Source organism: Genypterus blacodes, unplaced genomic scaffold (genome assembly GCF_046128005.1).
Source record: "Genypterus blacodes isolate CSIRO-AG114 ecotype Tasmania unplaced genomic scaffold, CSIRO-AGI_Gbla_v1 ptg000053l_1, whole genome shotgun sequence".
NCBI classification, from domain to species: Eukaryota; Metazoa; Chordata; class Actinopteri; order Ophidiiformes; family Ophidiidae; genus Genypterus; species Genypterus blacodes.
In genome coordinates, this window is record NW_027466865.1 from 2,003,190 (window position 1) to 2,019,851 (window position 16,662).

A 16,662-nucleotide genomic window follows, 5' to 3' on the forward strand; every position below is an offset into this window, starting at 1 on the left:
TCAGTAGACAAATTGAGCTTTATTGACAAGAACAGTAGTGCTGATACAAGGCAGGAGCTAGGGGGAAGCTCTAAACAGTGCACAACTCAGGTACAAAAACTCTCAAATCGTAGCTGGATTAGTAGTCATGGAGGAATCCTTTTAGTTGTTTCTTTAAAAGCTGGAAAGAATAAAAAAGTGTTGTTTAAAAACAGAATAGACTGCCCCCCCCCCTTCCCACCCCGATGAGAGAACCAACATGTAAATCAATTATTTGTCATATACAGTACAAAACATGCATCCCATGATTGAATTTACACTGATTGCACAAAATCAAAGAGACTGAGGTCATAATAAAAAGAAATCATACACTTTTACATCCGTCACAGACGCCACACGCAAGACATACTTGGCTATTCCTAATTTCTCAGACACGAAAAAACTTCATTTCAAGCTACCAGAAATTTATACACCAAATAGTACACACACTGTCCTCTGACTACTGGGCTGCTCTCAAAACAGCCTGAGGTAAGCTTCAGCACGTGAAATACAGCTCAATTTCAAAAGCTTAATAAATTAAATAAAATATGATACGCCAATAAATCTTAAAAAATCTGAAACAAAACTTTATTTTAAAAAGCCAAAGTTGCATGTTGTTACTAGAATTTTGCTGTAAACAAGGTACATGATTACCCCAAATTCTTTGACAAAGTGACAAAGCACCTTTGACACCTTTAGCTCACCAAAGTCTTTTGATCCAATGACTGACAAGTGCAACAAAACGAATGCGATGATTACAACAACAAAAGGCAAAAAGAAAGGCAAGGAAAGTAAAGTAAAAAATACATATTAGTGTTCCCTTTTCTGCTTCCGCCCAACGTCAACCTCGTCCAGCCCAGTGGCTGATCTGGACTGCTGCATTTCTCTGAGCTGAGCGTGCGTGCGAGGCTGCTGCTTCTTGAGCTTCTGCAGGTGAACGTCAATGGGGTCAAGTTCGGGCTCTGCGGCGGGAACGGGCAGGTAGCCGCCATCCCTCGGCAGGCACATACACCAGCCGGCGCCGGCCAGGTCCAACTCGTTGTACTCAAACCCAAACTTCTTCAGCTTGAAGTCCACCATGTCAGCAGACTCACTCATGTCCACCAGCAGGTTCCAAAAGACACAGCTCAGGATGATGCCCAGCAGCTGCAGGAACACATGGAGCCATACTCAGAAAAATACTCTCTACTCGTTATATACTCTTTACTAGAAGTCTAAAGGTTGGAGTCATATGGGTCAGCTGGCCAGGAACTAATACCAATGAGATTTTAGTGAAAACTCTAATCATTCCAGTATTAAAGCCCATTTAAAGAAGTGTAATGCAGAACAAAATCTCCAAAGATCAAGAGATGGGTGACGAGTACACTGCAACAGTTTATCCCATGTGAATGTGCACACACAGTAGTTGATTACGAGAGACAAGAATAGTACTTCAATTAAACTTTTTATACAGCTGCTGCTCTCATTGGACTATCATCTTTACAAGGTTAAACTCAAACCATCATTATACATGTGCACATAATGACAATACTGATTACAAATATTGAAATGAATGTGCATTATTTAAAATAAAGCCGAATCTGGAGCAGCACTGCTTGATTGTAAAATAAGCTGTTCATCTGCTTTGGACTCATTACTTTATGTGTTACAGTGGGGCCGGGTTGGAAAAGAAAAATGTGACAACACTAATAATCACAGACTGAATGTGTCTTTATGCAGGTTATAAAACACTAAATCATTCTTCAGACAGTGGTGTAGGGTGCAAATAAAAATGCAAATTACTTTTCAAAATCTTTGAGAAGATGAGTGTACGTCTGAAAGGTGTTTATACTGTTTCTGCAGGTTTGTGGCTCGCATTTCCAATTACCTGTGGCAGCCCAATGGCACAGCAGAGTGCAATGGTTAATCCAATGTTGTCACTCATCCAGAGGTTGACTGCATGGATGCAGCCTCGCACATGGATCAGCTCATGCAGGGTTTCACGCTGATACACAGGCCGAAGGAAGACAAGAGGAGGAAGGTTACTATTTTATATTCAAATATTCTCCATTCCTAAAAACTAGCAAGTTGTGGAGGTGAAGCTATGAAAGTCCCTGTTAAACAGCGAGAGCTCAAAAATTGAGGCATTTGCAAATGGAGCTGATTTACTTTGACGCTACTATAAAAACAGTGATTAGATGGCTGAAATGGAATCATACAATCTGCTGGAAAACTACACCAAAAACCTGTTTTCATTTGGTACACCACTTATAATATAAGGTTGTTGTTCTCTCTCATGTTGCACATCGCTTTGGATAAAAGCTAAATGACTAAATGTAAATGTAACTAGTGTCTCATCACCTTCACTAATGTTGATATAGTTTAACTTCAGGGTGATGAACTTTGCTCTCAAAGAGCATGAAACTAAGATATTTCCGGCTTCATTCATCCTGCTTTTCCATTTGTGCAAAGCAACAAAATATTTTATTCTGTGAGACGATGGAATGGCTGAATTAATTTGTTATTGTATTCATACGACTACCACATAACACATGCTGTCAGTAATATTAAATATTCATTTTTGAGCTATTTATCACATGCTACTCATTCATACACCATTGCAGACACATGACACAGGTCTAATCAACGATACATAATGAATGAAGCTGTGGCATGAAGCAAATCTATATGAAGTAGTCCTTTACAATCATTTGTCTTACCTGTTGGCCCAGAGTGTTGTAACCACAGAAAGTGTTGATGACCTCTCCTGTCTGTGGCAAAGAGACAATTTTAACTGTGCCAACATGACCACACAAAGTTCCACAGGGACATACCGTATGTGAGAGCAAGGAGGTGTGAACCCGAGTGTTATCAAATAAATGGCTGCAGCACTGACAGGTTGGAACTGATAACACCTAAAAACCCAGCCAGGGCTCGGCCTTTGTTATCTGCATGTGTGTGTGGCTGTGTGTTCTGATGAGCAGGATTCATTTGAAGCATTTATAGGGTGGAGGTGGTCCACCAGGGACAACAGTTAAAAAGAGAATCGACTGCCGAAGTCAATCAATTATTACCTTTTAAGCAGATATAAGTTTCATTGGTTATATAAAGTAGGAGATCACTAGAGGTGTTTTCACACACCTATGGAGCTAAGTCTGGTTTGGAAGACGAACCAGATACTCACAATAAAGCCCCATACAGAAGGTTAATCAATCTATTTAATCTGCTTAGTGCACACTCCAATGGACACACAGGTCTACCACGCAAAGTCCATATGATCCAGCAGATGCATCCAAATATGGATCAAAACAAGTTCAAGCCCCATGAGGACTTGATAAGATGTGGAAAGAGCTTACTGCATGGAATGTTAGTGTTTTACTTCCATTTTCCCTGAACTTTATTTCATGGCTGATATTTCCATGCAGGAATGTGAAGTACCGGTCTTAGTTACTGCTGTTTTCCGGGACTCCATCTAAATGCCTGTTTGTATTGTGGTTGACTGTCTTGCTAGCTGCTCTTACCTTTTGGGGAAGACAACAGGTGTATGGAACCCCACAGGCCAGTGGACCGGTGCCGTTGCAGAAGTGGTACTGGTTGACTGACCAGTCCTTATACTCATCCCCCCCGCAACAGGAAAACTGGGGAATAAAGATGGATCAGACAGTTAGAAGATAAGCCCTTTAAGTCTCTCACTCACCTCATTTACCCTCCAGACCCAGATAAGGCTATACCTGGAGACGTGCAGCTTCTCCTATATCCATCTTGTACAGCAAACATGTGCCGATGCAGAAAACAGGTGCTTATAACAGCAGAAAATAAAGACTATAATTTAAAAGTCCAAGCTGGCACTATTTCTAAGGCAACATGGACCCTATCCTGTTATTGCATCAATAAGAGACACTGGCAATGCAAATTAAATATTTCACAATTAGAGACCATATAAGAAAATAAGTAATACTCTCTTATTAATAATCTTATAATCATTTGGAGAAACTTTCACCCTGTGTTTGGTATCACTGCGTGCACCACACTGAACATGGACAGGAGGGAGAAAAGAAGAGAGTTGTTTGAGTGGATAAGGAAGAAAATAATTGCCAAGCAAGGTCATGGTACGACTGCTAATCAGGAAGTTAAAGGTCCACGGGACCGTAGCCAACCACCCTAGAGCGGTGTGCGAGAGGAAAGTGGACGGCAGATTAAGCAGGATAGTTGAAATGGTGGAGAAAAAAAGCAAGGAAACTTCAAAACGGACACAAGCTGAGATATAAGGTGACCTGCAAGATCAAGCACTCACAAATGTGGAATATTTCAAATACATTTTCTGGGAGCGCAGGAATCAGGATTTAATGTCGAACAAATCATCACGGAGCTCGACAGAGAAAGAGTTTAAACTGTGAGTCCAACGCGTTTCAGCTCTGGTGTCATTTCCCTTAATGAGCGATGGTCGGGTCATCACATAACCATAGCATGTTTAACTCGACCGTATATATATTTTAGATATTCATTTCACCAGGATGGCCACATGAGATCAAAATCTATTTTTCAAAAGAGCGAAATCAGTAGCAAGGACAAGCCCAAGCTCCAAGGCTCCAAACAGAAGCGTTCAGACAAAAAATAGATGTGTCAAGCATCAAAACACACACAGAAGCAATTGCACCAAATGCACCCGTGGCTTTTTGTGTCAAACTATTTAAGGTGGCACCCGGTTGTACATTTTTAGGGGCTTCGCTACTGCAATTCGAGGTCTGTATGCACTCTGGGTACCAACGAGAGGAACGAGTTCAAAAGCAACGGTGCAGTTTAATACTTAGTGGCGTGTAAATGAGAGGGAAAAATATGATGGGAGCTTCTTGAGAATACTGTTGAATAAAGGGTAAAAGGAATAAAGGGGCATCAGAGCATATATCCATGAATTGTTAAAGAAGGCCGGCTCACGCTTGCAAGCATTTAAAATGCAGTGATGAGGGCAGTAAAAGCCCCAAAAACATGGAGCCACAGAGACACTCCAGTACAGTTATTTTCTATATAATCTAATAGTGGTAGTTTTCTATTTTTAAAACAAAATCACTAGTTTTTGAAATCAAAACAAATTGTAAGCTGTATGTCCAACTGACTGACTAGGAGTGATGTTGTTGTTGTGATCCCTGCATCTTCTCGTGACGACATCAGGTCTTACCATCATTTGTACAGTGACATCAATATGTTATCGTTTAGGACAATTGTTAGACTCACATAACAACAAATCCCTGATATACCCCCAAACATTCAAAGTACCTTTCGTTGCACGTAGTCTAGGATGTTTTTGAAGTCCAGGTCATCATAGTAGTGTTTGATTCCCTCTCGTATACTGCTCTGAAACAATGAGGACGTCTAGATGAAAGGAAGAGACGACACAGGTCAGAGGAGAGAAGTTATTGAGTCGTGACAAAGATGACGACAAACGGAAAGACAGCAGTAAAGAAGTATATGGAGATGCAGGTATCGATCTAGACCGCAGTGATGGCATTTACCTTTTTTTCAAAGATGAGCGCAGTAATAAGGGCGATTGCTTGGAGAAGCAGCAACACACAGAGAACACAGAGGAACTGTGGAAGGAGAAACATAGCAGACAAACATTTTAGCAATCCACTGGATGATATTTAGCAGTAATACACCAATGCAGCCAAACTACTGACCCTGCTACTACTACTACTGAATTCCTAACCAACTTCCAAGATGCCGGTCCATAGGCCCTATCCCATTCCCCCTGTAACGTTGAACAGGAAAGCCTCTCCTTCTCCTCCTATTTCACTGGATTGTACTCTTCTGACTGATTGATCTTGCATTTTAGATTGAATAAATGTGTTTGTTTCCTCCTGAGCTCCTCATCCACTTCATCAAGACCAAGCAAGCCTATTACTAACTGCCTCTCCTTCCTTTTTAATCACAACTCTGGCCTCCTGTGTAATTCAGGCTATTTAGTTAAAACTAATAAGACGATGCTGCCAACAACAATTCGTTCATGACATCCTGTTTGCTCTCTGAGGTTCTCTCCCTGTGTTACTAGCAGAGTTAACATTTGTTCTCTGGCATTTGAGAAAAATGTATCTTGTGATTATCTTTAAATGTTGTATGTGCTTCTTCTTCATTATGAAAACATTGTCTCAGTTCTAAAATATGGATTCTAGAATTACTACTACTCTTATCTCTCTGACACGCACACACATCCACCCGGACGCAAGCACACACAAGAGAGCGAGAGAGAGGGAGAGAGAGAGAGAGAGGAAGAGACAGCAGTGCTGCATGGTAAAAAAGAAGAAGACACGCTACACATTATCTCTTCCTGTCAACCATGTGTCTTACCATGTGCAGCAGGGTCTTGTTGTCCCTGAGGGATCCAACCATGCCCACCATGGACACAGTGAACATCACCAAGCCCAGCAGGATGAGCACTACAGCAGGAGCAAGGAAGAGTCCCTCCAGGGTTCGATTCTTCTGCCTTTCCACTTCAGCATATACACCCACGCACAGCACACACAGGCCCATCAGCTGGGGAGAGAAAGAGAATTCACTGGAATGGAAGCCTTGACAATAGTGTCAAGTTTTTCCACAGTATTATCATAATGCATTTACTTTATTCACTGTATGCATACTTCTACTACTACTACTGTTTGAAGGACACCAAGGAAGGAAAAGGTGATTGATGCAGCAGAGAAAGGGGGCCGTGCACTGATCAGTACTTCTTTCAAAGCCAAGTTAGCTTGCAGAGCATCAGAACTCCTGTCATTGAGGAGGAAACCACGGGTACAGAGACGTTTGTAGAGGGACCCAACTAACCACCAACCAAATCAAAGGAACAGCGGAAAGGCTGGAAACGGTGGGGGACTCTGGGACACCATAACTCATTGCTGGGCACTCTGGAGATGTTATGACATCATTGCATCGTTGTTGTATCTTTGCTTAGTTTGATGATGCCACTGTTGTCTATAAGTAAGTTTAACCACCAGGAAACTACAGTAACATCAGGAAGGGGGTGATTATGGAACGGCAGAAGATACAGTTGAGCATTCTAGAGATGTCCTGGGCTTTTCAATGAGACACAGAGGAAGGAGGGTTCCCACTAAGGGACTTTGTAAGTCAATACTTGTTAACACTACAGCATTTATAGATTTATGTGTTGAGTAGCTGTAAGCTTGTCGGTTCATCATGGCTTCTAAACAACAACAGTCTGAGCTGCAAGAGTATTGACAAGTAGTTATTATGATTATGATTTATATTCAGAAATGATTCAGTGTATAATGTTGGTTAACTCTGCAATGCCTGATTGGATGTTTGACAAAACTACCAGTGTGAGCCATCAAAGTACACAACTGGACAGTCAATGTTTAGTTTGTTTTGTAACTATTTTAGGACATCAATATGTAGCAGTGTGCACGTGATGTTAAGTTAATTTAAGTTTTGCCACTGTGAGTTGAGTTTTGTTGAGTTAAGACCACTAACTGTTTATTTGATTTGGACATATTTTTGGTTACACATATAGCATGGACCTGTTATTTGTAAAATAAACCACCTTTTGTTATACCTGGATAAAAATCAGATAGCTCTCCAAAGAACATTCTATTAAGTCCACACATTATAGCACAGTACTGCTTGTTATTACGTAATGGCCAAGAAATAAATAAACGCATGCCTAAAATAATGAGATTTTGTTGTTTTGCTAATTGAATCAAGTCACATCACAACGAGAGTGAGCTGATTCATCTGAGCTTTGAACCAAACAACACATTATGGAAACACTCTCTGCACGGGTCTGGCTAACAAGACCATATAATCATCAGCTTTTACTGCAAACAAATGACCACAAATTGGGTTCATGTACTTTCAGTGACCACATTTTAGCACATGGGCGCCAAGCAGAAAAGACATAGAAATATGATAGATACTCACTGATCCGTGCATAACAAGCAAACGGTGACACTCCACCAAATATAATCTGTATCCTTTCATAACTACAATTTTAAAGAATAGTCCAGAACGCAACACCTTTACAAGTATGAGCAGAACCAAACTAAGCCCTGCTGACAGCCCCAATGACGCATGTGTGGCATTTTGCAGGATCACTATGGCTCACAGTGTATGGCATTGCGTATATTACACGTCAAGGGTGAATGAGAACAGTTACCCTACGCTTTGGTATCCAGACACTGACTGAGTACACATTGACGGATGTGTCAAAATAGACAGTGTCCCACAACTCTTTAAATTCAAATGAAGCAACTGCTGCAAAAAGAGAAAAGAAATTAAACAGATTTAGCTTCTTTGCTATCGATTTTCAATTGGAATCAGAGGCAATCTACTTAAGAGTGAGTGGGGTCCATCTACTTCAGGTCCATTTACTGTTAACAACCCCCATAAAGCAATAGAAGATGCATTTGGCTTGGTTCCAATGCTCAAAATCCACCCTATTTAACTTCTCTGCTGCAGTAGTGAAGCCTAAAATCAGTAGGCAGACCTTGGTGGAAATTGATCAGATATCATTCTGAAAAAACACCAAAGCCTGGAATTGCTAAGATACTTATTAACACAACACAATGGCTACCTTTGTGTCTAGGGGGGTGTTTACAGGATTTCCTTAACAGCTGCTAAATGTCTGTACTGCTATGTGAAACCTCCATTAAGGACAGGTATCAGACTCAGTTCAGGAGACACCTGTAGCTTTACTCCAAGCTGTCCTCAGAATACCAGTTAAACTGCATTACAAAAGTACATAACATGCAGAGAGAGAGAGAGAGACATACAGTACATTAATACTGTCTGCTTTCTGCCAATAATCTGTAGCACTGGTAAAGAATATCGCCTATAGAGGGAGATCTAATGGTGCATCAAGGGGATCCTGCACAAACAGTGACACTATTCTCCAAACAAGGTGATTGGTAAAGAGACGGTGCTCTATGTTTTAGCCCAACTGAGCTCCAACAAATGCTGCTCTGGACCAGAATTGCTGTGGAGCATAAGTTACTGTGGTGACAGAGTGCCATCAGAAGTGAGTCAGCTTGGTGACATCGAAAAATCTGACTTGAACCTGAACTAACCTGAACCCCCAAATCTTTCGTAGTACAGGCCTCTGATCAGGTGCACTGCTACCTCCTCAGTGTAGAGGGAGACATGTAGGTACCAATCTACTTAATAACGGCAAAATCTCCAGCTAAAAACAAAGTTAATTCAATCTGTCAACTTGGATGTAAATGGGTCATAATGACGAATAGAGTGTGAGTGAGGGAAACAGAGAAGATACCAAGTGACTCAAGTGATCTTTCTTTCTTCAAACTGCTTATTTAGCTACATGTTAACTTGTATTGAATTGAGGGAACTGTAGTTAGTGGTAAGAAAATTCAACTTAAAAAGTGTGCTGTTGGCTCACTTTTAGGCCCAAAATGTTCTATCAGGTGTGTATTTGCTGATGTAAAAATCAGATTCAGATTTATTCAATATTTATCCACTAAATCTAGTTTGGCATCATGTTGTCTCTGTGCAAAAACACACTAGATTCAATTATATGTATATATGTTTACTCGTTAGAATAACTACATTATATGAAATATTATTAAACGAGTTCAATCAGCATAACCTGAACGTTGTGAAACATTAAAAAACAAAAGGATTTATTGTCTGTACGACGTATTCAAACATGTTCACTGTTGCATTTCTCTCATTGGTTGAGTGCCCAACTGAACAGCGCCTTTAGGCCCGCAAGTGTTTCTGTCGGCGAAACAATTTATCCACGGCATCTCCCTTTAACTGGATCCCACGCCCTGCACCACAGTGCCGCTGAGAATCATGGAGCGCTATCTATTGTCACAATGGCAGAGGCAGCAAAATGCTCAATAAATAAAACATAAGAAAAATGCACGATGTTTTCATTTAATAAACGCTTCATTATCTAAATGCTGAGTGATGTCTCCATCAGCGAACACTGGTAGCTCGGGTGTTCTACTGCCATTCACAACTACCGACAGATCCTACACTAAATGACATTTCGAATTGGTCAACAATGATAGAAAACACGATTGTAAATGCACATACATTAAAATATACTGCCTGAGCTGCAGTTGTTTTCTAGAACGTTCCCCCGTTCATAAAGCAGAACCGGACTCCCATTATCTAAAACGCATATTTGTGCTTCTTCACTCGACCATCCTAGCCTGATGGACTCTCACATGGGTTCAAATAAAATCACTTCTGTTTGAATTTTTAATAAATGGGGTCCCGGCCGGTGGGTTGTGTCTATGCCGAATTATACATTGGATCACAGAAAAACATGTTACACCTAAAGTGTTAACGCTAGTAGTCCGTCCTTTTAAATAATTATAAATTACAGGTATTTTGAATGAAGTTTGGGTCGGTCTATCAATGGGACTATGGGGTGGCTACCGTCAAACGCAATTAGAATTGAAGCTAAAGCGACCTGCATAACACACAGCAAATGACGTTGTGATTAAAAGTGGCAATGACTTACCGAGAAGAGCATTGAGTAGACATTTAAGGTAAATTTGATGAAATAGTAGAAGTGGTTGGTTTTCCTCAGTTCAGAGTAAGACGGCATGACTGCTAAACGGGGCTAAGCTAGGAAGCTAGCTAGCCTAGGCGCTGTCAAAAACAACACAGATGTATAATAAAATGAAGGAAATGAAATGGAGAAAGCGTTTGCGAGGGCTAACTGAATTTCAAATATATAGCAGCTTTCATTTCTCACATACTACAGAACCCGAAACCGAACCAACTTCCGTGCGGCCGGTCAGTGCATGCTTTGTTTTGACTACATCCTTAAAGGGCCAGAGCACTATTGGAGATTTACTTTTCTAATATCTTAATCGATGTATTCCGCTTTGCATTGCGTAATGAAGGATCTAGCGATGGAATGTGAGATGAGTCAGTGTATTACATTCTGGTATTTTCACAAACGTAAATCAGGATTATTACTTTGTATTGATTATGTACTTGAATAAAGCAAGTAATCTGTCAGGGTGCATCTTCTGTTTCAAACAACCTAATTAGAGAATAGAGACAGGTGCAGTAAACCAAACATATTAGACAAGGACTTTACACTTAGCCTGACAGTCTTTCCTGTTTTACAGCACTATTGTTACTACTGTTTGTTGTTTTTATGTTATTGCCATATTATGATCCCATCATGTCAAGGACTGCTGTAATTCCCAAAGCCTTCCTCCAAATACATCATAGTTTTCACTCTATTCAAATCCACACCACAACCATTTTAAATCCCATCATACTTTTATTCATTCAGCTTTGTCACTTCCTGCCTGTGGGCGGATTCATCACCATCCTGGATCAGACAGATCAGTATTGGTCCATCTACAAACTGGAGAGGTTAACAGCAGGGCCAATGGAACTGCATCCATTATCTAGAAGTTAACAGGGAGCACATGCATCCTTGTGGTGCTCCTATGCAGATGGTCAGTGGTCAGCTCTAGATTTTCACCAACATTTTATGGTGAATCAATTATTTTCAGTGGGAAGTGATAGAGATGTAAACTATCATGTGTAACTGTACATTCCCTAAATGTGATATTCATTGTGACTAGGTAGCCCACACCCTTTTCTGATGAGAGGATTTCATTCACTGTATAAAATGCTTTTGTGGCTATGGATTAATACACAATATATGGCATAAACCACGCCATTTAAACTGTGATCCTATGCATTGCACTGTATGCTGCACCCTCACAACAAAGGTCCAAACCATAATGGCCCTGTTTTAGTTTTTGTTATCAGCCCCAGCAGGCTACATCATAATCATTTTACTTAGTTGCTGTGCAGAGAGAAGCATAGAGAGGAGAATTATGCATTTGTTAAGAATAGATAAATGCATAATTCTAAGCATATGATATATAATTATATAATCATAAATGGTTTGCACTTGTGTTTGAATTTGTGTGCACCAGAGGGAAGAGTTACTCAATTATTTGTGTCCTTCAACCCTTATTTACTTCAAGTTCAAGTTCAAGTTCAAGAGTTTATTTAGACACTGGTTCATTTTGGTTGTCCCTACAGAATTTATCTGTAGGGATTAGTTTGATCAATATCTTGTAATATTGTCATCTATTGCCTTGGGATAGAGCATCGATGTCTCCAAGATGTTTCTGTGCCGCCTCCGAGATGTTTCTGTGCCGCCTGTTCGGTGGCGAATGACAGGAACAAGTGGGAAAAGAAATGGTGAATGAATAATGGCACATAGCTTATTAAAATCCACACAAGTAAGTTTGCCAAACTGCACCATTCCAGCACACATGTACTCAATCCCACTGGATCATTGGTCAGGATGCAAGACAGTTTGCATAAACTCAGTTGAATCTACATTCAGAAATGCACCTCATTTCTTGTGTGAAGTCATCTGAATCCAGCACTTACTCTGCTCATCCTGCTCTCCACACTCCCAACCACACACACAGTCGCACACAAACCCTGATCAGCATAAAACCCACTTCTGCACGACGTGACCCCTGTGATGACCCCTTACCTTGTGACATTTGATCTATTGAAGATTAATTTTTGCCTTGCCTGGGATGTAGATGAGGGTAGCTGGCTGAAGATGGGAGAACTGACAAAAGCAGTCAAATAGGACAGCAGCAGCTTCTAAGTAGAATAGAGAAAGTAATATATTTAATTGAGTACAGGTACAGGAATGCTGATGTGATAAGATGAATTGACGATAAAAAAAAAATCAGTATGTCATATTCTACATTTATTCAGTCAGCAAAAACAATCCCCACAGCCAAAATATTCTCTTATAACTCACAATTATATCAAGAATTGCTTAAAGTTTCCCCTTTGGTCATGTGCTGTATTTTATACTGATTGTTCCAATATTTGAGAATTGTGATTAGGTGACCCAATGCTTCTTGTACATGGATTAAATCTCAATTATCTGCAAAGATATCTATATAATGAGATGACAAAGAGACTATGCATTTACACCTTCCATCAACATGCATCCTCCTCATCCTTTTCTGAATACTTCCTGCATTTTGATTGATTGTCACATGGCAGGTTGTTAAAGTGTTGAAGCCCCTCCTCCGTCCCTGCTCTGTGGACGATCGTCATCCATGTTTAAACTGAAATCACTTCCTTTTTGAATAAAGGGGTAAAGAATATACGCATTAATGGAAAATTGTAACTCCCATTCAAAATAACTGTGAATGAGAGCAAGCAGAGCGAGGAGGATGAAGCAGGGTGACATTTTTGGGAGCTAACAAGGAAACATTTCATGGCCTGAGATGCTGTGGTGAGACTTAAATGCATGGGTTTAACTTTTAATACTTGATGTCTTGACTGATATTTTCCCCTTTTTCACTCCCCTGATCTTTTCAGACATCTTTATAAAACATGTGCAGCCATAATTTTGCAAAACAATCTGGCACTTTCTGTGCAAATAAAACTTGGTATTACAATATCAGATTGTTTTTTATTTTGGCCACCATGAAGCCTATTGCTCCAGACTAGTCTTTGTTATGTGCCTTGTTGGAACCTTTTTGTTTGGTTACTTTAAGAGCTCAGTAGCTTGTTCATTTCTCTGCCTGCTTACAATTATTCCCCACAGGGGCAGGCTATGTAACGCTCTGATTAACAATTTTTGCGAATCAGATGGGAAAGCAGTGCAGTGCAAAGGAGTTTCCGTCTCAAGAGTGAACAGAGAGAGCAGGGAACTGGAAAGTCAGAATTCTGTAAGAAGTAAGAAAGTTAGTTTACAGCTAAGTGAGCTGAGGAGTGCTTCATATTCAGAGATGAAGCAAGAAATCAGTGACTGCAGAGAAAACAAGGATTCTGTTGTTCAGAATTGGCTTGTTACCAGGAACTTAAATGACCATGCAGTCTTAAGACCTCATCTGAGTGAAAGCATTGATAGTATAGTTTAAAGTGAAGCGTAATATGATGAAGTGTGTTATTAGTGGAATATTTACTGTGTATTCCAAACAAGTTTGTGCTGGCTACACGGTCAATAACTGCATTGAACAGATGGGGATAATTTTTTAAAGAAATCATTACACAGCTGAAATTGTTGCTGTAACTCTCGCTGTACTTTGTTACTTGACACTTTGCACCGCTCAGATGACAATCATATTTTATGTGGAGCAACTTTTACAATCTACTTTCCATTTAGTTAGCACCCCTGAATCTATGTTTTTGGCTCACTACCCATTTAGTGAGCCATTTTCCTGACTTCACTTTTACCATGTGCCACTGTGATTGGCAAAACGGATTCACTTGCACTGCTAGTAAAGCATTCAAAGCATTCATTGAGCATTCAAAGACATGTAACATGTTAATTTGCTTTTCAAATCATAAGGGACAGCTTGAATTGCATATGAATATCATTCGATTCCAGAATATCAATGATCTTCTACTGCTCACTGATGTTGTGTGAGACATAATGAGTAAAAGCTGAACATCTCACGTTTTCTCAATTTGTCGATGAGGATTCATAGCACTTAGTTTGTACTGTCAAAAGTAGGTCTCTTGCTGTTGTAAATGGCTGTGTGGCAGCTACCCATTTATTTTCATATTAATAGAAACCCCCAGTAATGTGTTTCAGCTTTTCAGAAAGACAAAGTAATAATGCATCAATCTGTAAACTCATTACGTTACAGATATTGGTGAAACATGAGGGGGTGGGAATCAAAATAGTAATGACTGCTTCTCTAAAGCCATCTCAATTCATTTTAACTTTGAAAAGTATGTGTGCTTGATTTGTGCATTTGCTAGTCTGTGTGAGAATAGTTGACTCAATTACAGTGCAAGTAATCAAACTGGCTTGCTATTTAAGAAACCTGGCATGGTGATTTGGCTGGAATTTGGAAAACACTGGGCATGTACTGCTTACAGGGTCAAGTAGTAGGCCAATTTATGCAGTTAAAGCTGCACAGGTTGTGAAGATTAAGGAGGGAGCGAGTGTACTGCTGGATAGCCCCTGTAATCACTGTAAAGGTAATCTAAATAAGCTCCAATCACCTGCCCATGGCACAATCATATCCACCCTGCACAATGGTATTTACATTTATTTGTAACAATGTCTCATAATGAACTTGAAGCAAAGACAAGATGTCTGGCAAAAAAAGAGACTGGCTGACAATCGATGTGTGACTCATATGACATTTTTACCAAATTCCTCATGTAGTCTAACATTAAATATTGCTCTCATTTGTAGTTGGATATGCATGGAATGGATGTAGCTGTATATTTAAGTAAAAAACATGCATGACTGTGGAGGTCTCCAAAGGAAAATGTCACAAGATTATTTTACATTCTCCGTCTTAAAACTTGATATTGGAAATGATTCAGCCTTGCAGGTACAGAATATGTTAGAAAAAAGCAGAGGAACGATCATCACTCTAATATTACAACCAGACATCAACTATGTTCATGTGCTGTGTAATTATATTTATTTATATTTGCCTGATTCAATGAATCTTGGTGCAAAGCGCCAGTGAAATGAACATTGACCATAGTTCATTTCATGGCTGTAATGGGCTACAGCTGGAAATAGCCTGATATTAGAAGGAATACATTACTTGTAGATGCAGTACGGGATGTTGTCATTCATGACCTATCAAGCCCCCTCTTTTTCACTGCTAGTACAGGCAGTACATTCTCCATCATGTCACTGTGACAGCTGAACAGATGAAGCTTCTCCCAAGAGGGAAGTGTTGGCCATGTGTATGAGAAGCAGAGATGACCTGGGTGAATTTATGACACCTATAATTATCTTTAGAGCAGATAACAAAGTGAAAACCCAAACAGACAGTGGTAGCACACTAAAAGCAAAATGGAAAGCATCCATCAGTCAGTATTTTAGATCTAAAGAGGGTGAACCACCTTTTCTTGACCTGCTGCACAGATCTATTTCTAACAGTGACATGTTGGATGGATTACAATACACGGCCCACTGATTGGGTATGAAGATTAGAAAGAAGAGTCAGATGTTCAGTGGTGTCCAACATTGTCTGTGGGAAGGCCAAAGGAGATAAACCAGTGTTTATCTAATGAAAATTAGAATTAACCAGTGCAAACCCCAGTAATATACAGACCATTTCTTCACCATGTGAGCCCTTGTAAGTAAGGCGGCACATAAAGGGGGGTCTCACGTGAGAAAGGTCTGCATGGAATAAATAACCTGCAGGACAATGAATATGAGAGCAGCAAAGACAGAGGTAGAAAAGCCAGGGGTGTCAAGATGTGAGCTGCACGATTTTCTGCACTCTGGAGCTAGGAGTAGGAAATAATGGATACATCTCCATCAATCTTTTTGTCATTTATATACCAACATGGCCATAAAATGTGTATGTGATTCAATGTAATGATTATAATACATGCATACTCTCCTCTCGTGAAATAAAAACATTTGAGGGGATCAGTCCACTGCACATACCTAATGCTGAGTGGATCCTGATGCACATCTGGATGCACATTGGTTCCATCAGGATCCTACTGGCCTTTTACTTTATTTGATTCACTTGGTAAAATGTCCTCCTGGTGCCAACAGCTGGGTGATGGATTGAAGCCTGCAGGGACCTGTTACTGTAGCCGGCACACAAGAATGTGTTCTTTCATATTAGAGAGGAAAGGAAACAATATCTGAAAGGGATTTCATGTATGGAAATGTAAACCAAG

General features: G+C 40.1%; 1 protein-coding gene across 2 annotated transcripts; it reads right to left on the minus strand.

Moving 5' to 3' along the window:
- Positions 1-10,800, minus strand: LOC143001450 (tetraspanin-15). 2 transcript variants are annotated; one of them, XM_076151071.1, is made up of 8 exons: positions 10,493-10,800; positions 6,340-6,525; positions 5,508-5,582; positions 5,272-5,367; positions 3,519-3,635; positions 2,718-2,768; positions 1,886-2,002; positions 1-1,164 (listed from the first exon to the last, which is right to left on the minus strand). In XM_076151071.1, exons 1-8 carry the CDS (start codon positions 10,577-10,579, stop codon positions 829-831), a joined length of 1,065 nt encoding a protein of 354 aa, XP_076007186.1. In that variant the 5' UTR covers positions 10,580-10,800; the 3' UTR covers positions 1-828. The 2 variants fall into 2 exon arrangements, with proteins under 2 accessions (XP_076007186.1, XP_076007187.1); XM_076151072.1 differs by lacking the exon at positions 5,508-5,582.
- Positions 10,801-16,662: the final 5,862 nt, after the last annotated feature.

What these genes read in the sequence shown, in the direction of transcription:
- LOC143001450 (XM_076151071.1), bottom strand. Translation starts at nt 10,579, where the DNA reads ATGCCGTCTTACTCTGAACTGAGGAAAACCAACCACTTCTACTATTTC. An exon ending in TAGACTACGTGCAACGAAAG is followed by an intron (nt 3,636 to 5,271) that starts GTACTTTGAATG and finishes TTTATTCCCCAG; the next exon opens with TTTTCCTGTTGCGGGGGGGA. An exon ending in ACAACACTCTGGGCCAACAG is followed by an intron (nt 2,003 to 2,717) that starts GTAAGACAAATG and finishes CCTGTGTATCAG; the next exon opens with CGTGAAACCCTGCATGAGCT.